At 42.0% G+C, this 23,958-nt stretch overlaps 3 protein-coding genes across 11 annotated transcripts in view; 2 read left to right on the plus strand and 1 right to left on the minus strand.

The window, feature by feature from the left end:
* The window catches only part of LOC132261040 (proton-coupled amino acid transporter-like protein CG1139), a 16,785-nt gene extending 9,906 nt beyond the window's left edge, over window positions 1-6,879 (plus strand). For all 5 annotated transcript variants that reach the window (XM_059759548.1, XM_059759545.1, XM_059759549.1 and 2 more), the window contains exons 2-8: window positions 2,461-2,761; window positions 3,587-3,773; window positions 3,949-4,034; window positions 4,735-5,095; window positions 5,157-5,335; window positions 5,395-5,570; window positions 5,835-6,879. In XM_059759548.1, coding sequence (XP_059615531.1) covers window positions 2,568-2,761; window positions 3,587-3,773; window positions 3,949-4,034; window positions 4,735-5,095; window positions 5,157-5,335; window positions 5,395-5,570; window positions 5,835-6,103 — 1,452 coding nt within the window. In that variant the 5' untranslated portion in view covers window positions 2,461-2,567 and the 3' untranslated portion in view covers window positions 6,104-6,879. The remainder of the gene's footprint in view (window positions 1-2,460; window positions 2,762-3,586; window positions 3,774-3,948; window positions 4,035-4,734; window positions 5,096-5,156; window positions 5,336-5,394; window positions 5,571-5,834) is intronic.
* Window positions 6,880-8,003: 1,124 nt separating this feature from the next.
* On the plus strand, window positions 8,004-12,204 carry LOC132260824 (proton-coupled amino acid transporter-like protein CG1139). 3 transcript variants are annotated; one of them, XM_059759181.1, is made up of 5 exons: window positions 8,004-8,213; window positions 9,562-9,716; window positions 9,773-10,044; window positions 10,445-11,075; window positions 11,498-12,204. In XM_059759181.1, exons 2-5 carry the CDS (start codon window positions 9,640-9,642, stop codon window positions 11,913-11,915), a joined length of 1,398 nt encoding a protein of 465 aa, XP_059615164.1. In that variant the 5' UTR covers window positions 8,004-8,213; window positions 9,562-9,639; the 3' UTR covers window positions 11,916-12,204. The 3 variants fall into 3 exon arrangements, with proteins under 3 accessions (XP_059615164.1, XP_059615165.1, XP_059615166.1); XM_059759182.1 differs by having other exon boundaries at window positions 8,004-8,160; XM_059759183.1 differs by having other exon boundaries at window positions 8,173-8,382.
* A 61-nt stretch (window positions 12,205-12,265) lies between these two features.
* LOC132260823 (nocturnin) lies at window positions 12,266-23,539 on the minus strand. 3 transcript variants are annotated; one of them, XM_059759179.1, is made up of 4 exons: window positions 22,971-23,539; window positions 15,174-15,606; window positions 12,857-13,934; window positions 12,266-12,697 (listed from the first exon to the last, which is right to left on the minus strand). In XM_059759179.1, the coding sequence occupies exons 2-4, from the start codon at window positions 15,245-15,247 to the stop codon at window positions 12,569-12,571; spliced, it is 1,281 nt and encodes a 426-aa protein (XP_059615162.1). In that variant the 5' UTR covers window positions 15,248-15,606; window positions 22,971-23,539; the 3' UTR covers window positions 12,266-12,568. The 3 variants fall into 3 exon arrangements, with proteins under 3 accessions (XP_059615162.1, XP_059615163.1, XP_059615161.1); XM_059759180.1 differs by lacking the exon at window positions 15,174-15,606; XM_059759178.1 differs by lacking the exons at window positions 15,174-15,606; window positions 22,971-23,539 and adding an exon at window positions 17,478-18,575.
* Between the last annotated feature and the right edge of the window lie 419 nt (window positions 23,540-23,958).

A 23,958-nucleotide genomic window follows, 5' to 3' on the forward strand; every position in this document is an offset into this window, starting at 1 on the left:
AAATTGTGAATGGGGCAGTTCAACCCTATTATCTCCCCCTTGATACGAATAACCTTACAATTTGTGAATTTCGTCGAGTTCCATCAATTCACATTTCAGACCTTATTTGGACAACCTTACGCGCGCCTATTATTTATTATCACATGAAATGTTATTGAGGTCTTTCACAGGGAAATCCCAACTACCGTAAACACTGCAGAGTTTATCGTCACTTTGGAGTTTGGGAATTTCGCTAAAGCGCCAAAGAAAGACAAACAAATGGAATGCCATCGAACCATCAGCAGTTGTGGAGTGTGTCTCAAGAATTGGCAATCGGCGTTCCGAGAACTGATGGCAACCGGATTTTTCCGGATCTCCAAAAACTGGTTTCCCACCGTCAAAAATTTGCCACCACAAAAGCGACAGATCAAATTACATCTCCTCAAAAGCTTCCAATCTCCAAATGGCGATGTATGCTAATGAGAGAAGAGAAGACACGCGCGCGCGCACTCTCGATGACGAAAAAGCGAAAAGGATCTCGCGGTGCAGCCACGCTCAAGAGGGCACTTTCGCAAGATCCCCCGCGAGATCTCATCAGACAGATCGTGATCGGGTGTGAGAGGTGTCCGTGAGAGCACGTAAAATGTAAATATTTACATTGGATCGTGAGGTGAATGATCGATCATAAATAATGAAAATTGCACGTGTGGCAAAGTTGGGAGTATGCAAAAACTATACAAATTATCGCGAAAAAACTACAAGATTGTGACGCTAAAATAGACAGAGTGCAAAGTAATAATGTTTGAGAAGGAGAGGAGGGGGAAAAAACGTAAATATACGTCTTGTGTTTCCCTTTCTCTCTTTTCGTCATTCTCAGGCGGATTCTCCGCGAGGAGTGGGACAAAATGAGATTGAAGGAGGTGAAAAAAAATCCCCACAATATTGGGAACACAGCAGCAATTCACAACGAAGGAGAACGAGTTTTCAAGTTCCAATATATTGAGATTTGCGTAAAAGATACCGATTTTATCTCTCTTTTTTCACCGCCCAAAACACTCCTTAGACTGATCGACAGATTGTTAAAATGCTTCTCTTTTATTTTCGTATCGAGTTTTTGAACTCATGGAACATTTTGCAGGATTGCAGGAATTTCCAACCTGTTTCCAGAGAAGTGAGAGTGGTTATTTTTGAGGTGTTCAAAAATTGTGCAAAAAGAACACAAGAGATTTAATCGATTGTGGATTTATTTAAAGCACATAGAAGACTGAACAGTTGTTGGTCTTTCCCCAACAATCCCACCTAACCTGTTCCATTGTTAGAGAAGAAGAAAAAAATCATTTTTAATCACCTATAAATTATTGCATGTTAATGTATTTCTAATAAATCAAGGACTTAATTGATGATTATGAATTTTTTAATATTTTCTTATAAGTTCAAGTCTCAAGTTCTTCACTGTGATGCATAAAAAGATCAACATACATACATAATAAATTACTCCTTGAAAAGTTGATCATTTTGCAAAAATCCCAGATTTTCTTTGTCTATTTTTGGTCACTTCACGTCTTCGATAAATCATCCTTTCGCTTGACGACGTCTATCAATCTGAATTTCATGAGGCAAAGACCTCCGACAGGTGGCTTGAGAGCTAATCAGCGATCATTTGTATGTGCACGAGTGAGTGAGATGGATTTATTGAGTGTTTTATTGAGTCTTCTTCGTAAACAAGAAACGCATTTCATGGTCAACAAAATGCTAGACAGATTGGGATTTGTTGACGACGGAGGCAAAAGTGAGGAAAGACAAAAAAAAACAGTCAAGACGCGATTACGCCTGGTTCTCATCCCATCGATGATGATCGCGAGATGGAAAGTTCCATTTGATGGCGTGTGCATTTCAAGAGATACACGGCGACTCTTGGTTTTTTCTCCTATAAGCGGTGTTTGTGGCGTTTCTTGAAGTGGGAATTTTCCACTCAATGAAAACGGCGTGGCGTGGGGCAAGAGGGAACCTTGGAAGGTCTTGTTGTGGCTAGATCAATGACTCCCTAGTAGAGCAACATACCTGAAAGTTGTAACGTTTTGCGTTACAGCGCGCTTTTTTGTGGCGCTGCAGAAGTGACCACTGCAATCTAGTGCAGTAGTGTTATGAGGAAATGCCAGTTAATTGCCACTCGAGGATGATACCATTCAGTATCTTGTCTTATCGTGAGGAATTTGAGGTATTCGAGGAAGGGGAAAAAGGACTGCGCTGTAAAGTAATCACCCAGAGAGATAACTGAACGGCTTTCTATGCGCAACATTCCACTCTGCCTCAAGGGAATTGATGCGATCTCAGCGACACGGCCGATAACACTGGTCGCATCATCTTGCGTTCTTCATTTAAAAAACCCACCACTTTTTGAAAAGAAAAGAAAACGTCTAGGATTTTTGTCATATTTCCACACACGCCTTATCTAAATTCTCTTCACTCTTTTTCTTCCAGGAATAACGTGACAATTACCTGCCGATCACGTGCCATTTATGTAGCAGCAGGCCTTCAGCTGGTTGATCCCGCGAAGAATTATCATATTTGCAAACACTTGAGCTATAATGGGTAGTAAGACACGCTCAAATAACGCCAATCACGGACACAGCAACTCTGGCTTCGTCCCAGACGATGGCTCGGCCAGAGAGAAGTCAGCTTTTGTCATTGAGCTGGTGGAGAAGAGGCCGTCGAGTGCTGGCGGAAAGGACATCCAAGACTACGATCCATACCAACATCGTGAGGTTTCCCATCCCACCACGTGAGTTGAGCTCGCTCGAGCCACTTGATCTCGTGTGCCAAGGAATGTCTCTTGCGTAATTCATGTCGTCAGCACAGACAAATTAACCCATTTCGATCAAATTAGACCTGTGACAACCTGAGAAATATATACATCAAAGTGAGAGTGAGAAAAGTCTCTTGAAGTCTCTTGAACAGTCGCCCAGAAGACTTCCGGATCTGTAAGCTTTGCGTCAAAACACACAATCATTTTGACGTAATACCTGCGGCAAGAGAAACTTGTTGCATTCTGAATAAAGGTCAAATTGTACTACCGAAACGACAAAACAGATACACGAAATTGAATTTTGATAGTAAACTTGTTTGGACACTTCAAGATCATTGTTAGAGTTTCGCGTGAAATTTGAAAGAGAAAAAAATTCTTTGTCTCAAAATCAATGGCAAGAATCAGATGCTTAGTTATGCAACACTAGGTTAGGCTTAAGAATGTTTAATCACGTCACAAATCTAAATCTGAAAGCTAGTTCAAAAATTCAACATCGTATTTTATACGCATTTTACAGATGATTTATGCATTAGAACTTAATGGCGTGTAATTTCAATCGCCAGCCTTTTTATTAGAAATATACGCTACGTTCTGGTCAATTGTGAATTGGAAAAAAGGCCTTAAAACTGCAATATTCTGTATCAGGTTATGTTAATTTTTACTCCATCAGGTTCTTGTATTCCCACCCAAATGTTTTCATATAATTCTATCATAAATATTCAGAGACTTATTGGCACATGCAGGATCTCAAGTCTAGACGCAGCTAGTGCGGAATTTTGATTAGCATTCTTTGCTCCGCAGGAACAATGAGACCCTCATTCACCTGCTCAAGGGATCGTTGGGCACGGGCATCCTTGCCATGCCGATGGCCTTCTACCACGCAGGCTACATCGTCGGCAGCGTCGGGACGATCTTCATCGGGCTGCTGTGCACCTACTGCATCCACATGCTGATCAAAGTGGAGTACGAGATGTGCAAGAGGAAGAAGGTAATTTAGCAATTGTGCCAGATAACAACAGGAGACGAACGGGAGAAATATTTCTCAATATAAATCAATTGTCATGCAAAGAATGTTGCTATTTATAGAATTTCACAATATGCCATATATTTCTCCCGCCACAAAATTGCACGTAATTCTAATGTTTACTCTACCAACACTTTAGGTTCCCAGCTTGAATTATCCGGCTGTGGCCGAAGCCGCTCTCTCCGATGGTCCCGGATGGTGTCGCGTCGTGGCACCGCACATTGTGTAAGTTTGCAATAATTTATCTGTGTCGCTCGCGCGCGATTCTTGACATTGTCGCCAATTCATTGATCTCCACCCGATTAACATACGAGAGAATGTTAAACTTTACACCCGAAAGTGCTAATGAAACGTGTCTATTCTCTCCCGTTCGCTTTTGTTGCCCAATTTGCGAATTAATTGGCCCTGAGATGATATGGAATTAAAAAGTACAGCGACAATCAACTTCTAACTATATTCTTTGCATTTTAATTACAAGACGTAAAAGCTCAGTTTCGTGCGTGCTTCATAATATCCATTAAGCTTGCGCACCCCTGAAAAAATGACCGTCCTAGCATTGTGCCATCGATCTTCATGAATGCGATCATTGTCGGCGGAATTAATTGAAATGGTCCAAAAATAAAAAAGCACCTCCGTCTCACGATATGCCATGGCAGTGGTTCATCTTTTCTATTAATAAAACGCGCACGCAATACATAAATTGTTGAATTCCTCTCGTACGATTGGCCTGTTAATTCCAACCCAGAGCAAATTGGCGAGGGTGAAAGAGATTTCAATGAATGGCGAGTCCAAAGGCATTTAATACAATTACTCTGTGTGTGTCACACACGCAAATACGCGCGAAATTTACGTCTTCCGCGCCCAGATCGACAAACAATTGCGACATCGCCTTGATTGAACCACTCTATATGACGATTTCTTGCAGACACGTGATCAATACATTTCTGCTCATCTACCAACTGGGCACATGTTGCGTGTACGTGGTGTTTGTGTCGTCAAACATCAAGTCCATTGTCGATTACTACACGGAAGAGCCAACAGACGTGAGGCTATTCATGCTGATCATCCTCCTGCCACTGATTCTCATCAATTGGGTGAGAAACCTTAAATACCTGGCGCCCTTCTCCACCATTGCCAACTTCATCACACTCATCTCCTTTGGCATTATTCTCTACTACATCTTCAGAGAGCCTATCTCGTTTGAAGGACTCGTGCCAGTTGGGAAACTCAGAGATTTCCCACTCTTCTTCGGGACAGTCCTCTTTGCGCTAGAAGCAATCGGAGTGGTGAGTTTGATGTTTAGAAAACCACGCGATAGCATGCTTTAACCTTCCGCTTGATTCGCAGATTTTGCCACTGGAGAATGAAATGAAAACTCCAAAGGCCTTCGGAGGCCCAATTGGTGTCCTCAACAAGGCCATGATCCTCATTGTGACACTCTACGTGGGCATGGGCCTCTTTGGCTACGTCAACTACGGATCAGACGTTCTTGGCTCCATCACACTCAATCTGCCCTCGAGTGAAATGTAAGTCTTGAGCAGCTGATCAGAAGATCTTGAGACTAACGCGAGTCCTTGCTTTGCAGTCTGGCTCAGAGTGTAAAAGGAATGCTGGCCTTTGCCATCTACATCACTCACGGCCTGGCCTGCTATGTGGCCATTGATATCACCTGGAATGACTACATCTTCAAGAGATTCTCCGAGAGTCCTCGGAAGATCTTCTGGGAGTATGTGACTCGGACAATGCTCGTGCTAGTTACTTGTAAGTACAATTTAGCAGACAACAATAATGAGATAAATATAAATACAAGGTGCAAAATTTGTATGAAAACCCATTGTTTCAAATGATCATGATTAACAAGCAGAAACAATGTGGATTTATATAGTGTGCTATTAATTTTTTTTTCCTCCACATATTAGTACACTGTATAAGAGAGATATAAATCCTAGGTCAAGCCAATGACACCGCAACTGCTCAACTGCACGTGAATCTAATTTTAAAATAATTGTATTTTCTTGCTTCCAGTCCTCTTGGCTGTTGCCATTCCCAATCTCGAGCTGTTCATCTCCTTGTTCGGCGCCCTGTGCCTGTCGGCGCTCGGCCTGGCATTCCCGGCCTGGATGCAGACGGCGTGCTACTGGAACGAGCGAAAGGGCGCACAGAAGGTCATGATGGTCCTGAAGAATGTCGTGATCGCCCTTATTGGCGTCGTGGGTCTGGTTGTTGGCACTTACACGAGTATTTCTGACATCATTGCGACATTCTTCGAAGAGGGCGGCGAGGGTCACCACTAGAAGCCCACCAGAGACGCGAGGATTCATACTCAAGAGATCATATCCGTTCGCTCTTTTACAGAAGGATGGCTAGTATTATTTGCACATTCCATTACCGTATTTCTGTTGAATGCTAAAACAAACTTCTCTATAGAGCTCCTTTTTGTACGACATGATTCTAAAGATAAAAGAAAAAGAAAAATTTCTCATTTCCGACAAAATGAGAAATTATCACTATTCACATCATTGTGATATGATTTTTATAAATAATCGCTGAAAAGATTACGCATGTTCCTCACGAGAACATTTTCTACTTTAGTATTTCTAATAATTATTACAACTAACTGTAGATTGACTTTAAAGTAGTGTAAAGTGAATTAATTTACCGAAGAAAATGCGATATATTGAAGGATAAAAAAAAACAGCTGTAGAATAAAATCTCCAAAATAGGACTAAAAAAAAACACTCTTGATTCACATTTTAGCTTTAATTATCTCGTAAGTTTGTCGACAGATGAATGGAGATTTCTCTCGCGAAGGGAATTCACATGACAAAGTAATGATTTTATGCTGTAATGATCAGAACATGCCGAAGATCATCGATGTTTGGGAGAGAAATGCATGAAATTGCTGTGACACTGTTTCAAGTGTCAAATAGAATTTGCACTTTATTTAAATTGTCCTCCTCTTTCGAAACTCTCTTCCATGAGGAACAAATTGTAATATAAATATATATATATTGTTTAATCGATTGTGAAATTTGAGAAATATTCAGTGAAAGAATAAAGAATTATTTTATGGAAACTGATGGTCTTTTAATAATAAAACATTGCGTTGAAACATCTGGATTCTGATTGACGTCACAGTTGATTTACATAGAAATCATAGTACATAATAATAAAAAAAACTCACATATATAAATATGAATCATTGTTATTTATTTATCTTCAGAATCTTTAATGTCTTTAGTATCTAAAATCACATAATTTTCCCACAATTTATTGCGCAAAATTGTTCGAACGCACTTCTTATCAATTCCAACAATTGACGCTATTCCTTGCAAATTCAACCCTGGATCGTCCTAAATTGTCCCTGGAAAATGAAACAGGACATCCGGGCATCTCAATGTCCGTCACTTCCTCTTGAGCGTCTCTGAATTTTTTGTGTCACTCAAGAGTCTGCGAACGCGATATGCAATCATCTCCGTACACTTCCTTGAGCCTGTCACAGCTCTCCTTGACACTGAGCTTCAATTTCACGAGGAATTTAAAATTTATTCGCTGTTCAATTTTGTGTTTTGGCATATTTTCTGCCACCAGAATGTAAACAAATGTGACTCAAGTGACACTTTTTCATTATCAAAAGCCCAGCTGTACTTATCATTACGATGTAAGTAGTTTTTCTGCACGCATAGCAAGCTATATACGTAAATATTAAGCTCAATTATATTGGAAATATTCCTTAATTCCTTCAATTTACTTTTAAATTCCAATTCTGTCAATAGAGTATAAAAGTTCATAAATTCAATATGTAATTTTATCACGAATTTATATTGAAATTGACAATACACAATCAAATGGAAATAGTCGTAATAAATATCATTCGTAGTCCATCAAAGCCACAGGAAAATCTTCAGCAATAATGAAATATAAGAGCAGCGAAATAGAGGAACTCATTTCATGTAATGCATTGCTCAATCTGTGCTTCAGCGCCGCTGGGTGGATCGATGAAAAGCATTTGGCGGGAGCTTTTGCGCATGAATCGTCTCATCGACGCTTCCCACCTTTTGGGCTGAGCACGTAGTATTGCGAGGTGAATGGCGCACGAGTGGCCCATCGTTCATCCGGAAAGTCTGCAATAAAACCGTGACTCACACTTTTGCATCCATTCAGTGGCGTAACTGCGTTCGTTGGACCGCCAAACACCATGATATCTTCACGCGTGCAAGTGATGTAACTTTTCTGCACACTGTGACCGTCAGCACTTGGATTCTTAAGTCTCTGCCAGAGCATCTCGCGTGGCTCCTCCACATGTGAAGTGCGGTCGAGTGTGTGAGTTTCTGGTGGCACGGGAAAAAGGGTACGTTATTGACCAGAGAAGAGCCAGTTTGTGGCGAGGAAGCGAAGCGTCTGGTACGGAAAAAAGGGTGTTTGGCTCTGGGTGGTTTTCTCGCTTGCATTTTTTTTGCCCATCTGTCTGCGAGTGGCGCATTTTCCATCGCTGAACGCGAGTAGGGAAAAAAGTGTGGGAAAATGTCGTGAAGCCTCTGAAGTGTGAATTGTTGGGATTCTTCTTGAGAAAGTGATTGGAAATTACATAATCCTCGCGGGCGGATTATCGCATTAGACACCGGAAATACGCAATATATTTCATTTTAGATCCATTTGTAATGCTAAACGGAGTAATTGACGCACTATTGTTCCAATTAATTTTTCGTTCAGTTATTTATATCCACGGCAGATGCATGCGAATGGACCTCTTGAATGCATTCTTTCAGACACGCGCTTTTTTTTCGAGCGGTCGGAAATTGCAAGAAATTGTCTATGACATTTCCTGTTTGTTGGCACTCAACTTCGCGGGACCCTTTTTGTGTATTCCACAAGCATAAAGCCTTATAATGTGCCAATTTGCAGTTTGTGAGCATAAAGTGATGCACTGTAATTGATACTCGAGATATTTACTCTCAGTGTTTTATTTAATGTTTGCTATATTGGAGATAGTAAATAGAGATTTAATAGGTCAAAACTGATGGAAATATGTATTAAACTGACCTTCATTTTCAACTGAACTTCCTGTCGCCAAAACTTATTCTGGTGCAAATAAACTTGTGATTGAGATTTGCATTAAATTTGACCAGTGTGAAGTGTGATTTTGGCGTTATAAATATAAACAAATAAGTTTGTTTTGTCTATTGGAACATTTTTTTTGGTTTATTCCTGGATTTATGTATCAAAATCCAATCATTGGAATGTCATACAATCTCTTCAGTGCATAGTCTATGAATGAAGCTTATGTGCTGATGATTTTACAGCAAGTTCGTGACAGGGAAAAAGACTATAATGTCGTGTAGAATATCGACACAGTAATCATAACATTTCACATAAAAAGATCAGGAGATCAAGATCAAACGTTCTTTTACGCTCTTCAAAGACTTATCATTTGCTCCTCTGGACAGAGAGAGAGCGGAAAAAAGTCACTTGCGACATTGAGTTAATTGTTGAAAATTAAGTAAAACTTATCAACTCTTGCTCCCTGTTCACATTTCGTGCCCCGGGAGAGTTGCTAAATGCGCGACTCATTGTCGGGCGGTTGTTGTATGCGAAAGTACAAAGATTGGGTGAACAAATATTGATCTATTTGCGCTAGTGGGAAAAATGATGAAAATGCAATAAATATGCTTTTCACTTGACGCCTGCAAAGTGCATTTCAATTCAACTCAATTTAAGACCATTTGTTTGCCAATTGCTGGCCAATTTTCAGCTTGCTTGCCAATTGACGCTGATCTAGGCGCGCTCGAAGGTAGGGTCTGTGGTTGCGCAATCTAGGAGTGGAGGGAAGATGAGCTCGCCGAGGGAGACGAAGGAGGAGGGGGTTAATTTGCAGCTGGTGGAGGACAGAGACAAGGGTGGTTACAAGTGAGTGGCCTAGATTTGCTAGCGACTGGCGCCTAACTCAATTGCCGCTTTTGCAGGAATTCTGTCCACCACGAGGATGGCGAGTCCTCGCCGCTGGCAACAGAGGACTACGATCCGCACATGCACCGGAATGTGCCTCACCCCACGACAAACATCGAGACACTCATTCACATTCTCAAGGGATCACTCGGAACGGGTATTTTGGCGATGCCGGAAGCTTTTGCCAACTCCGGATACGTATCAGGTTTCATCAATACAATCATCATCGGTGCACTGTGCACCTATTGTCTGCACATTCTCGTCCGCACGCAATACATCATATGCAAAAGTGAGTTTTTAATTACTTTTATTTGTCTTCTTCACACAGTTAAGCATTCGGAAATTAATGTGCGTCCAACAACAATGACATGTCGGATTTGGTCGCCCAATTTATTGTTGAAAATGTTCCATTTTCTACCTCATAAATTCATCGCGTGAATACCCAGTAATTAATTGTCACTTTTCATACATTTCCACATTACTCAGCCGACTGATTGATTTACTCTCAAGTTGACTTTTCAGGCATTTTCCCCACTTACAAACTCATTATGGCTTCAAATGATTTCTATAAATTGTTTGGCAAATTGTGCCAAAATTGCAACAATGTTCTAAAATTATATTCCACCGTCAGGTGACTAATATGCACGCCTGCCAGTCAAATTGACATGCTTTCTCTGGCTCTCTTGCAGGAAATCGCTTGCCAATCCTCACGTTTCCAGCCTCAATGCAAATGGCGCTGGAGCAAGGACCAAAAACTCTGCGTCCCTACGCTCGAGCTTCCGCGATAATAGTCGATGTGTTCCTCATAATCTACCAGCTGGGAATTTGCTGTGTGTACATTGTGTTCGTGGCCACGAATATCAAGCAACTCGTGGATTACTACTGGATCGAGATAGACGTGAAGATTCACATGCTGATCCTCCTGATGCCCCTGATCGGGCTGAACTGCATCAGGAACCTGAAGCTCCTGGCGCCATTCTCCAGCTTCGCCAATCTGATCACCTTCGTTGGCATTGGGCTGATTCTCACGTACATCCTGGACGACATTCCAGGACCGAGCGCCAGAGACGCCTTCGCAGCCGTTGGAAAATTCCCACTCTTCTTCGGCACAGTTCTCTTCGCCCTGGAAGCTGTGGGTGTTGTCATTGCCCTTGAGAACAACATGAAGACACCGAAGAACTTTGGCGGCTACTTCGGTGTGCTGAACATTGGCATGTTCTTCATCACGATTCTCTATGCCATCATCGGCTTTCTCGGCTATCTCAAGTTCGGCACAGATGCCAAAGGGAGCATCACCCTCAACATCCCACAAATGGACGTGTGAGTATTTCACAGAATGAGCCAATTTTCTTTTCAACAAATTGTAAGCTTCTTCTCACAACTTGTTGCGCTGATACAGAAGGTTTCCGGGCCATAAGCTCCAATCATGACTTCCTGACACAGTTTAATTCTTGGCACAGAGCTGAGATAGTTTATTTGTTGGAATTGTGACGGGATTTTGTCAAGACAACTCGACAAAATACACATTCTATCGATTTTACAATAGGAAATTTATATGTGAACTATTCTATTTATACCTAGAAAGAAAACAATTCAAATTTAACCATGTAGATATAGATAGCAAAGGGAAAAGTAGAGCAGTGTTAGCAACAGATTTGAAGCGCGAATGAGCATTTATTTTGGAAGAGAATTCCTGAGAGTTTTCAGTATTTCTCTCAACTTCTTCTTTGTCGCCTTTCCAGCACCGCTCAGGCCATCACGATTATCTTCGCCGTGGCAATCTTCATCTCATACGGCCTGCAATGCTACGTTCCAGTGGAGATCATCTGGAATCAGTACTTGCTGAAGCGCTTCGAGGACTCGCCGAGGAAGCTGATGTGGGAATTCGTCACGAGAATCGTGGTTGTGATCATGACATTCCTGCTGGCTGTGGCCATTCCCCGTCTCGGACTCTTCATATCCCTCTTCGGGGCGCTCTGCTTGTCCGCGCTGGGCATCGCCTTTCCCGCCATCATGGAGATCTGCGTGCTGTGGCCCGACAATCTCGGTCCCTGTCGCTTCGTTCTCATTCGCGACATTCTCCTGATCATCTTCGGCGTGATCGGCCTCGTCGCCGGCACGTACACGAGCGTCCGCGACATCATACTGAGTTTCATGTAGTTGTCCAGTTTGTGGTACAAAAAGACGCACAAAAAAGCAGGGAAGATTTCACCACCCAAAAGCATAATACTCACAATGCATTTACACGCCGCGCGTCTCTCTAATTCAGCCTGCCTGAGGCCCTAAATCAGCGAAAAGCCAATCCGTGATTGAGACATTGTCGATTATATTGTTGAATTGTTAATTCATGTAATTATAAACAGGAGTCACGCAAGATTTTAACAATTTTAATGTAGTCGAGCCTACATAGCAGGAACTAATAAAGAGATAATGGTTTTATGAAGAAAAACTCTTCGAATGTCTCTCAAACGCCGCAATTCCTCTCAATTTCTTCGCTCTTTGTTTGCTTGTTTTTTTTCATAGAAAAATAATTTATTTCTTCCAACAATCCTCAATTCAACATCTTTCTCCAGTTTTTATCAAAATAATAAATATCCAAGTAGTTTTATTATTTACATTGTAGAGAACAACAGTGTGAAATAATATGCTTCATCTTCTGGAAAATCACATAAATCCTGCAATGCATGTTGTAAAAGTAATAATTAATCTCCAGCATTTTTCATTTCAACCGTTGAGCAACGTCCTTTCGCCTGCTAATGGAAAATCCTTCACCGCGGACTAAGAGCTGACAAGGATAATTCGGATGTGTGTAATCAGTGATCCTCACCCTCGTGCAGCTCAAAGTCGCACACGAGGGAGAAGTGATCGGATGGATACTGGAAGCTGGGCACGCGATCCTTTCCAATCTCGTTATCTTGAGGAAACATGAGGCAATTGTTAACCTGAAAAGATTAAAATGCATCAGTAAATACGCTTGTCACTGTGATTATTCTGTCTCTCTATTGTCATGATAAACTTTCTCAATTGCCCGCGGACTTTCAAGAACACAATTGCGCGTCACTGGCCGGGAAATTGTAGTTTAGAAAGGGAAAGTGTCTCACCTTCATTTTATCTTTGGAGTAGAAGACGTAGTCGATGGTGTGACAGACTTCTCCGTCTTCCCTGATCTTCCACGTTGTGTACGGTGGCTCACGACGGGCTGACACCTCCGGCCTCGTGAGACTCTCCTCGCTGCGATGGCAATCCGTGTGCGCCTCTGTGGGCAGGCTGCGATCCTCCTCCACGGCGTCCGCATAGGCACTCGACAGTCCCAGTGGGACGTAATTGAGGATTGTACTGTACACAGGCTCCACGGGTTCGGCATTGAAGTCTCCGGACAAGATCACGGGCCTGTCTCCGGACGCCTCTGACATGAAGCGCAGCAGATCCTTGCCCTGCTCATTCCGCAGCTTCGACAGCAGAGCACTGTGGCGCGCCTTGAGGTGGGTGGTGCCCACGCAGAGCTCCTTCCCGGACTGCCGGACCCGCAGGATGGCCGCGATGGCCACCTGGTTGCTCTGCACGCGCCAGACCTGCAGGATGCGCGTGGAGCAGCTGACGAGATCGAATTTGTTCCTCTTGTAGAAGATGGCACACCCGTCCGGCCCATTGTTGGACTGCACGTACAGGCACGGGGAGTCGGGCTTGGGGAAGAAGACGCCCTCGTAGTTCTGAGTGCCCAGCGTCATCTGGAGGAACTTGAAGTGGTCCACCTCCTGCAGACACACCACATCCGGATCGTTCTGCACAATCTCCTGGACAATCTGGTACTTGCGACACTCCCACGTTAGCGCCTCATCCGGACAGTTGACGAAGCCGTCGTTCTTCTGGCCCAGCGACTGAGACAACACGTTCCACTGCAGGACGCGGATGTGGCGCGGCGAGGACACCGGGGCACTGCAGATCTTCGACACGGCGTCCAAATTCAGCAGCCTCATGCCATTCGCGATGTCCTGCGAGGCGAAGCAGCGATCTGTTGGGTTGAGGAAGTAGCGCGTGAGCAACTGCGGACGCTGATCGCCTCGCATCATGCGACAGTGATGCACCAGATCGCTGGTCGTGAGCCCAGCCGGAATCTCCACATCGTCATCCTGGTTGTCCTCATTGTTGAACTTGGGTGTGGAGTTGAAGGAGCCCATCCTGCAAGGAAACCATCAACAAAATATGATCAGCAAATACCTGGAGATCGTCATTAGGAATAAAAGAAACCTCTGGAGGGCGATCTTCTGCAAGTGTGTCTTGCGATCGCATTTTGCCGAAGGATTCCGCTCCTGCCACTCGCGGAGGACAACTTTGCGCATCATGATCGCACACCTACGCGTGTGATCTCGGAGATTGACTGATCTCGACTGAGGGAGTAAGAAGCTTGCTCCGCATTTTGGAATGCAGTGGGAAAGAGGGTCAATTGATGGGTATCTCTGAGTCTGAGCGTGAATTTGCATAGCTCACAGCGAGATCACCAGAGTTCTTGTCCTGGACCTGAGCTTGGGTTCTATTTGAGTAAGGCCTCGGCAGAGTGATTGCCGCTTGTTTTCTTCGCGACACAACGATCAGGAGACAATGTTTGCCCGATAATTCATTTACTACTTAACACTTTCACAGGGTTAATGAAGGTTATAGTCAAACGTGCGTCATGAAGTTGTTGTATTGGATACAAATAGTGTTGAAAATTCCCAATATTTCCATGCAATATTGCCCCGGAGAGTCAAACAATGCGAGAAAATCGGTTGTTTTGTCTAGTTTGCAAACGTAACATAAATTGTACACAAATGACAGGGTAAAATGTTGTAATTCCAGTGACAAGCTATAAATAAATGAACTGCAATTGAATGCAATATCACTTCCCGACTATTTTCACTCCTTCTCATTAGCGGACATTAAATGACAAGGCAGTAGATTAATTGAACGTTTACCGTACATATTTAGCTACTTTAAATAAATTGACCGCTAAAATGATTAGTCGTCCTTCTCGCGACTATTAATTTTATATTGTGAATAGAGATGCACTTCATTGAATTAGTGGTGATTAATTACGGTTGCTTTTCGCACAATTTGCGCAAGGAATCGCTCAAGGATGTCTTTCTCTAAACCTCCAATCTCGGGCTATTTTCACACACTCTGCATTGTTTCGCCACTATCAATAATCGCCACTCAGACCAATTTGCGTTCTTTTGCGCACCAAAAAGCATTGCGCAATATCAATTTTGATGACCTGTACGTGACCCCTCGGCACACATTGTCCATTCCACCAAATTTCCTCATTAGCATTTTCTGCTCTTTCTCTCACCACATCAAATATGGAATAATATTTGGCAATTGAGTCACACAGTTGGGTATGAATGGTGATTAAATGCGCTCCTAAAGAGAATCTTTCTTTACCTTGGAATCGAAAGATGACGGGTTAGAGTTCTAGAAGTCACCAAGAATTTCATTTGCCTCACCAGAAGCCCCATTTTCTCTCTCTTTTTTCTCTCTGCGTTCTACTTAATCTGTTATCAAAGTGTTAAAAGATCGCGTCCACTGTTTTAGACTTTTGCGACTGATTACAGAATGACGTTTTTTTCCCGGAATTTGCAACTTATCTTCCTTACAACTTTTTTTTTGTTTTTGTACACTGAACTGCTTCAATCAGAGTTTGAGTTCGTTCTGTTAATTTCTTGTGTTGTTTATTTTGTTCAATTGCAAGAAATCCACCAAGAGAGAGAGACGTTCTTCGAGTGGTTGGGTGTCTTTTCGACGCACTTTAGACAACTTGCACGATTCAACTGATTGGTATCATGTTGTCGAAGACTGCAATTTCTGGTTCGATGTCCTACAAACAACACAAAAAAGTAAAAGTTTCTCTATTTGCATTCCAACTTATGCATCACTCTGTCTCATTCACACACTTTTCAAATCACATACAAAACACCAACAACTTCGAGAATTACCTAAAAACACCATAAAAGATACGCGCCACTCAGAGTCACTCTGCGCGCGACTTGTTTTAATTGCATAAAAAGATCAAATGTTGTTTTTCTAATGCCATTTTTTCCCAAGTGGAAATCAATTTGTTACATAACTCAAAAACACTTCTGCTGGACTCTTCAATTAGTGAGAGGAGAAAAAATATAAACAAACAATACAAATAAAAATGCAAGCTCACAACTTACAAATTCACACGGATGGAAATTGTGCGTAACTTTGGGAATAGATGACAATCATCGCATGTAATCAATTAATTTGGAGATGTTTTATTCATGAAAATAATAGAGAAGTGATGTGCAATTAGGAAGAGAGTGAGAAATTTTGCACGGTTTAATCGCCAACGATTGTATGGAATCAAACCTGATATTTATAGTAATTTTTGACTGCAAAAACAGAAATATAATTAAATGTGAGTTATTTCTTGTTGACTTTCAAGATGTCATTATTAAAATTACTGAAATATCTTGTAATAAAATCAGAAAACATGTGATTGAATTGACTTTAGACTGACAATAATGCAGAAATACGACAAACAATATTTCAATGGGCGGAGCTTACAAGTGGGCGGGATTTTAACTATCAAATAAACTTAATTACAATTAACTTTTCCACGTGTAGACAATCGCTCACATGTCTTTGCCGTAGCAAAAGTGCCAACAGGTGAAAAAAGAGCCGCAAAGACTCACTCAAGAGATTCACGGAGAGAAAAGGCGGAATGAGAAATGGCGAATGGAGAGAAGGCGCAAAAAGAGCGATCTTTCGAGTGACAATGATCATGAAATTCAAGTTTAACAGATAAACCATACACTCACGAGAGGAAATCACTTCCTCGCTGAATAACCGATTTTTTTCTTTCTCTCTCTCTCTCTCTCTCCACAGAGTGATTTCAAATGTGACGATGTAAATCATAAATTCAACCTTGGCTTCCACCAGGTAAACTCGCTGCACGTTCGATGAGCTTTTTCACACTCATGCCCACTCTGTCTTGCATCTCTCTTTCGCCCTTCCACCTCTTGGCATACACCACGCACACAAATGAGGGAAAAAAAGCACACAGAAAGCACACTGGATGAGTGATGGACTCGCCATCGGCATGAGCATCGCACTTCCGGATGCGAAATCGGAAGACAGATTGAGTTGTGCGGACAAATGCGTCTCTCCCTTGACTCAGTTCTTGTGTCACGACGAAAGCCACTGCTGCCCAGACTCCCATTGATCACGGATTGCGCGCTATTATTAACAACGAGCGCCGCGGTATGAATTATTAAAGACTCGCGCGCGATCACTGTTTTTCTTCCGGTGTTTATATTGTTCCGGCAAAACAGGCGCGCTCTCGAGCACACTCTAAACTCTAAATCTCCCACTCTTGCAACTCAGGCCCGTGTTGGCCTACAATCTTCCTTATGGGCTTGCTTTTAACAAATCTCTTTCAGCTCCCAGAATACCTGTTCGCCCGGACAGAACCTTCGCGTCCAGCGAATGCACAACACACTGCGCCTTATCGGTGTTGTAATAGAAGAGGCCATAAATTAATGATACTGTCAGGTAGGAACAATAGAGGCGATACGAAACTGGTTCAAAGAGGACACGACACTCAAGAGTGTTTTGGTGTACTTTCGACTCGCATAAAAGGTGAAGAACGCGCGATCGGAGATTTCATGTTGAAGCACTGAGAGAAATTTTCTCTCTGTGCAGAAATCCAGGAGCAATCATTACCTCACGAGATAGACGAGAAGATCCCGAGGCGGGACATAATCCAGGTCATCTTGGTGACCAGAGATGTACGCATTGGCGTCCATTTCCATCTTTCTGGCCACGAGACGCCTGCGAGCGGCCGGAGATGTGAGCATGGACGTCTTTGTGAGCGCCTCAGCGAGCATGGGATTCATGAGATCCATCCTCAGGGCCTCGCTCTCCGGCTCCTCGGCCACCGGAAAGAGGATCGTGGCCTCCCTGTCCGGCGACCGTCCGTCTTGCGTGATTGTGATATTTTTACCGCCATTGAGATCAATGATCAGCGATGACATTGGCATTGATTTCCCCAGAGAAGGTTGTCTCTGATGGTGAGATTTTCTCACCAGCGTTTCCATTATTATCTTCCTGTGACTAATTTCCCGCCACAACCAGTAGCACTGATCCGTTGGTGATCGTTTTGGGGGATAAAGATCACCTTCAGCACTGCACTCAAGAGTTTATGTTGGAAAAAAGTTGCTATTTATTGCAAATATCACGACTTGTTTACGTTTTATTGTAATTTTTTGCACCTTTTTTCGCACTCACGCGCAATGCAAAAAGGAAAAACAAGACACACAAACACCAGAAATAATATGGGCTCAGTGCGATCGCCAGATAACTTGGGATGCTTCCAAGATGGTAATTCTTTTTCTCCTCTCCCCCATAAAAACACGCGCACGTTTTCGTGAAAATCACGACGATGATCAATTCACTGCACGATCACTTTGGATGCGGATTTATACATATATCTCCCTCTTCACTCTAAAGGTGGACTTTTTGCGGTGGAAAATGTGTGGGAAATATATTATTTGAAACAAACGCGTCGAGATGAGTTTCTTCCCCCAAAAATATACAACAACTTCAATACGACTCCGAGATCGCGAGATCACAGCGAAATCCCCTTCCTCATATATTCCGGAGATGGGTTCTCGAGACAAAAGGTAACGTGTTACTGATTATTGCCACCGAGTCGATCGGATCTTTTATATAGAATCAGCGGCTTCGGAGTCTGACGTCTTGTGTGGTTTTTTATTGGCTCACGCTGTATGTGAGCTTCGTACAAAAATCACTCAAGATCGCTTACATGAGTGGAGACACACACAGATGCTTAATGTCATATTATCCAGCAAAAATATAATGTGCCAAAACCCATTTATTCCCACAAATCAGCCAGCAATTAGATGCAAATGTACAATTTTCACTAATAACGCGCAGATTTTTATCAACCACGTCCGCGTCGAAAGAACTGCACTCGGAGAAAACAACACAAACACATGTTGTCTCACCCGAAATGCACTTTGCAACATTGCAAAAAAAAAATTCCCCTCTAGCGGACCTCCAAGAACGTGATAAGAAGTCCAAATAAAAGTCGCAATATTTACAAAACATCAACCGTCTTTTCTCCCACATTTCCACCGAAAAGTGCAACAATAGAATCGTCCACTGTTGACTTTTTTCCCTCCTAATGAAATTCATATTTTTCAGGGAAAGACAATAATTATCTTCCTTCTCAGCACTCTCCTCCTAAATTGGCCTCCGCGCGAAGGAGGAAAAAGGTGATTTTGCGTCATTCACTTTTGATGGGAACGCATCAAAAGTCGCGCTATGATTTTTGGCAATTAAAACCACAATTAATCATATGAATAAATCATAACACTTTGCGCCTCATCTTAATGCTCATCATTCAAGTTGCTACAGTTTTTCCGTGCAGTCACTAAATTGCCGTAAAACACACTCATTAGTGCGTTGAAAGGTGATTCAGAGACTTCCTTGGCCACAAAAAAAAGCAGACAAATCAGAGATATTGTTTCAGTAAAGTGGTCAAAAGGGGCCACGAAAAAGCCTATGGAAATATCCAGTGAGTGACTTTTTACCACGGGAAAATGCATTAAAATACTTACTGGGAAAAGTTCATGAAGTGAGAGAAAAAAAAATTATTAAGTAGATTTTACAGTGATTCTATTATCACTTTTTGAGAACAAGATTTGATATTTCCATTTAATTAATTCACATGCGTTGCCTTTCAATATCACAACCGACGATTAGATAATTGACCAGAAACTGTTCGGTTGACAACACTGCGAATGGGAGTCAAATATTTGCTGAATTTCTGCAAATTCAACTCCCCATTGGATGGACGTCAAAGTTTGGACAGCCAGAAAAAACACACTAAGCATCGCGCGTCTTTGTTTAATTTCCTTACTGAACGCGAGTTTTTTTTTATGCTGTCGATGCTCTCCTTGTGCGGAAAAGAAGCGCGTGATCATTTGTTGAGAGTAAATAGAAGATTGTGAATCAGTTGGAGATCATTTATCAATTTCCCATCACGAGTTGGATCATCGCCGGAACTGCATTCGTCATTGGGGCGGACTTGATTGGGGGACTTTTCACTCTCTTTCATCTCTGTCGTTTTTTGCCACTCGCAGCCTCCGCGTCGCGATCGCGCGGTGCCCATTTGTCTCAGACGAGAGAAGGAAACTCTCTTCGCCGCAGTCACTCTAACATTTCCCGCGCGATTATCGATAGCAGGAGAATAAAATTTGAATTAATCGCCCAAAAGTCCCTGAACTTTAGACAAATTCATTTTTCACTCCCTGGAAGCATTAAAATTCATCTTTATCACCCAGAAATGTTCTGAATTCATTCACTAAAGTGGCGATGGCGAAACGGCACAAGTGTTGTTGGATCATGTGCGCACCGTCAACCGGGAGCAGAGCAGAGGAAACAGCTGCTCATTATGAATCTTGTGAAATTCAATTGATTTTGTAAATTACTTCCGAGAGTCTCAAGAATTCGCTCACACACATAAGATACACTTTATGCTGTAACTGGCATTGACTCGTGTCGATTTCAGACATTTAAAGTACTTGAAGTGTATTTTTATATTTTTGCCTCACTGAGAAAACGGCTCTTTCATTGCTCCAACTCACGCACAACGCGAGAGAGCAGTTATGCCGCCGAGAGCATTGATATCTAGAAATAGTCCAAACACCCACTTTTCACCCTACTTTGCTGACTGACTTATCTTTTTGGAGAACATTACTTAACGTCTCAAAATGCATAACACTTCTTGGAAGACAAAATAAAGATTTTTCTGTAGTTTAAAACTCTGGAACATTTTCTTAACCTTCCAGTCAAGGGCTCAATGAGACATGCTTTAAAAACCCTTTTTAAATTTAATGATCAAAAACAATTCGACGGCTTTCTGGAAAACCATTAAAAGTCGACTTTTAGAGAGTTTAAAGTCAATATTTGATATTTAAATATAAATTTCGGTTTTCTGAAAAATAATTCAGAGATTCATATAAAATTGTATGTTTTTCTGTGTCCTTTTAGTTGTTTTGCGTCCTTAAATCCACTTTAAATCATTTACAACATTTTTGGACATTAGTTGGGAATTTATTTAGCTAATAAATCTCATCATTGCAGTTATAAATCTTAACCAAAATGCACAGAAAAAAGTATGAAAAGGTGCTCAAAAGTCGACTTTTTGTGTTTAAAATCGAGATTTAGTCTCTCAACTCTACATATTTCAGTTAATATTTCAATAACTAACCAATAAAATCAACTGATAGTTATAGAAAATAATTGGAATTGTCCAATATTATCAATTTTATGGAAGATAACAAGGAGCTTAAGGGGAAATTACAAGGCAATTTCAAATCTCGAACTTGAAAACGTATTTCAAAAAATATAAAACCAAGTCTGACTGGAATATTCTGGATTAAAGCTTAAGGACAGTTTCAGATAACATCGTAAATTTACAGAGATAATTTAAAATGCATTAAAAACCTAATGATTCAAACTCAAAGGTTCTTTTGTGCTTTCACATCGAAGTGAGGATTAACGAAAAACAAGCCCTAAAACACTATAATTCACCCAAAATGTTTTCAAACAACATTCTTCCTAGCCATTTCAACGGGATGAATGAACTACTAACGACAAGGTAGTTTCTTATTTGAACTTTATTTATGTCAATAAAATGTTTTGCTTCCCATTTCTCCGTGAATTAATCAGTTCGCCGCGTGTCTACCTTCTTCGCGCCATGATTTATTTTTATCAAGTTCACATTTTACACTCAATACAAAGACCTTTCGAGGGTCTCGCCGGACTCATGAAACAAAAAAATACACCCAAGCGGAAATTCCCATTCTCTCTCAGACATAATGACATCAATCCGCACTTTTATCACTCCACCAATATTGCGTTATCGCTGAAAAATTTACAATGTACATTGTATATACACGCTCTTTGCAATCTTTAACAACTCATGCGCCTAATCTCGCGCTAACCCAATAAATTACTCGGCATTATCAAATCATGATTTTACTTGTAACCGGTAAGGAAAAAATACGCTCACTTGTGCAGAGAAGTTCTTGAAAAAAATGACTAATTAAACAAGAGTCAAGCTGACGTTGGTTAGCATTCAAATTAACAAAAAAAATCACTGATTTATATGCACGATTAAGTTAAATAAGACTAAATGAGAATTAATTTGATATTTCGTGAATAAAATTTCTATGTTCGCAATTCGAAATATAACTGGTTCTTGGGGAAAATCAGATACGGAAATTTATGCAAAGTTAAATATTTGTAGTATTAACTTAAAAGATAGTCAACTTGTGTAGGAATATTTTTCCTTCTGATCTTTGCCCAAAATATTAGGAAAGTTATATACTCTTTGGCCTCTTCGCGTGACACAACCTGGCAAACACAAATTAGGAGCAATTTTCTTCTAAATTTAGACAGTGTCTTGTCGTAAATCTCACTGCGCGATCTTTTTTATCAATTGTCCCTTTACGTAACTACTCGCGAGACACATCTGGCTCGGTGGAAATTGTGAATATATAGTTCTCTTTGTGCCAGACGGTGAAGGACTGATAAGACACGGTTATCGAGACGTTTTGCTGTCCCAGAAAATCACAAAGGCAATCTGCCAAAAAAAAATTCACAATCAGTCCAAGAAATCATGTCTAGTTTTTGCATTCGGCCGGCTAGGCTGTGATCGCAGCTCCGCCACTGAGTCAGGCTAATCAGACAGACGGACACGCTGACGTCATCGACCCGGGAGAAGCGCATTGTCCGCTGGATAATGCATCTCTGTAGCGCGAGAGAGCGCGATAAGGGATAGTGAACTTGTGCTGGTTGGTTTCCAGCGGATTCTGTGCGAGTCATCATCGGCGATGATGCAGCCGTTGGAGGAGTGTGCAACGCGCTGCTATCGCGCATGAAGAAGTGGGTGAGAAAGTTGTAAACAAATTGATCAACAACTCTCGAGGACAAACACACACGCAGGATGCGTGGCATGTTAACTAAATCAAACACTGTTGTTAAGCAATTCTCATCCGTGATTCACATGGCGCGGGAGCAAAGAACTTTCACGCTCATTTCACCCATTTTCATCATGCAAACAACCACACACGATCTCTCTCTCGATTATATCGGGGAAAGAGGATATTTTCAGCATTCACTCACCATATTCATCGGTCTCTATTGAGCCACCGCAGAAGTCGTTGAAGATAAGAATTCTGGCCCAATTCGCAATGAACTTCCTCGGCCTCTGACCAAATTGTGTGTTTGTGTGTCTCAATTAGGCTTTTCTTTATAATGCCAAACTAGACGAAACTGCCAAGAACAGCAACGAAGCGATCGCCGTTGTCCTTGAGCCCAATACGCTCAAAGACACAACTATAACTCTTCTCCAACAATGTTGGTGAAATTGGCGCTGATCGTAGCCAGATTCTTATCACTCCATTGGTGTTCGTGCGCGCAATGATAAAAATAATCACGACACACTGATAACCTCGCCAACTCTTTTCCAGCTTCCTCAATCAGCTCCGCACACCAATGGCAGCGCCGGAGAGATCAGCGAAACGACACTTCAGAGAGAGCCTTTTTGATGACCTAGCAGCGAGAGGAGCTCCTTCCAGTTGCAAGAACACCACAAGATTGTGTAATTTCGCTGAACCGCCCGGCCTGATATCGCACTCGGGGCGCGTTATCGGTGCGCGAGTGAGAGAAGCGTCTACTGCACGAAGAGGCTCTTATCACACTGAACCCAAGTACAGAATGAACAAAATATTTAGCCACAATAAAAAACCCGCCACTCGGCGTGGTCTCTGTCGCACATCTTAGCGTCTGACCCTCTCTGGCAACACCATTTCTTCCGTGATCGAGAGTGAGATGGGACACAATGTGCAGGAGAAATGAGGGCAAACAAATAACAGAGGCGTTGCACTATGGCGACTATTTTAGACCCGATGATCATCATGCTTCACATCTCAACCTGCATCCATGCGCGCGTTGCATAATGCTGGCGATGGACTGCGACGTTTGTGAGGAAATGAGCAGATGGAATTTGGCCATACAGCTTGGCCACTCAAATGACAAAACATTGGCTAAAAGTGCGACTTTGCAGATAAGTTTTTGGGGGTGACTCGCCCAATAGTTTGCCTTGGAAGCC

Source organism: Phlebotomus argentipes, unplaced genomic scaffold (genome assembly GCF_947086385.1).
Source record: "Phlebotomus argentipes unplaced genomic scaffold, Phlebotomus argentipes genome assembly scaffold_18, whole genome shotgun sequence".
NCBI lineage: Eukaryota > Metazoa > Arthropoda > Insecta > Diptera > Psychodidae > Phlebotomus > Phlebotomus argentipes.

Bases quoted from the DNA above. Each gene is read 5' to 3' on its own strand.
- LOC132260823 (XM_059759178.1), bottom strand. From the start codon at position 17,851: ATGGAAACGCTGGTGAGAAAATCTCACCATCAGAGACAACCTTCTCTG. The intron at 13,935-17,477 runs GTAATGATTGCT...GTTTCCTTGCAG, and splicing joins CTTCTCGTCTATCTCGTGAG to GATGGGCTCCTTCAACTCCA. The intron at 12,698-12,856 runs GTGAGACACTTT...TAATCTTTTCAG, and splicing joins ACTCCAAAGATAAAATGAAG to GTTAACAATTGCCTCATGTT.
- LOC132260824 (XM_059759181.1), top strand. From the start codon at position 9,640: ATGAGCTCGCCGAGGGAGACGAAGGAGGAGGGGGTTAATTTGCAGCTG. The intron at 9,717-9,772 runs GTGAGTGGCCTA...CCGCTTTTGCAG, and splicing joins AGAGACAAGGGTGGTTACAA to GAATTCTGTCCACCACGAGG. The intron at 11,076-11,497 runs GTGAGTATTTCA...TCGCCTTTCCAG, and splicing joins AACATCCCACAAATGGACGT to CACCGCTCAGGCCATCACGA.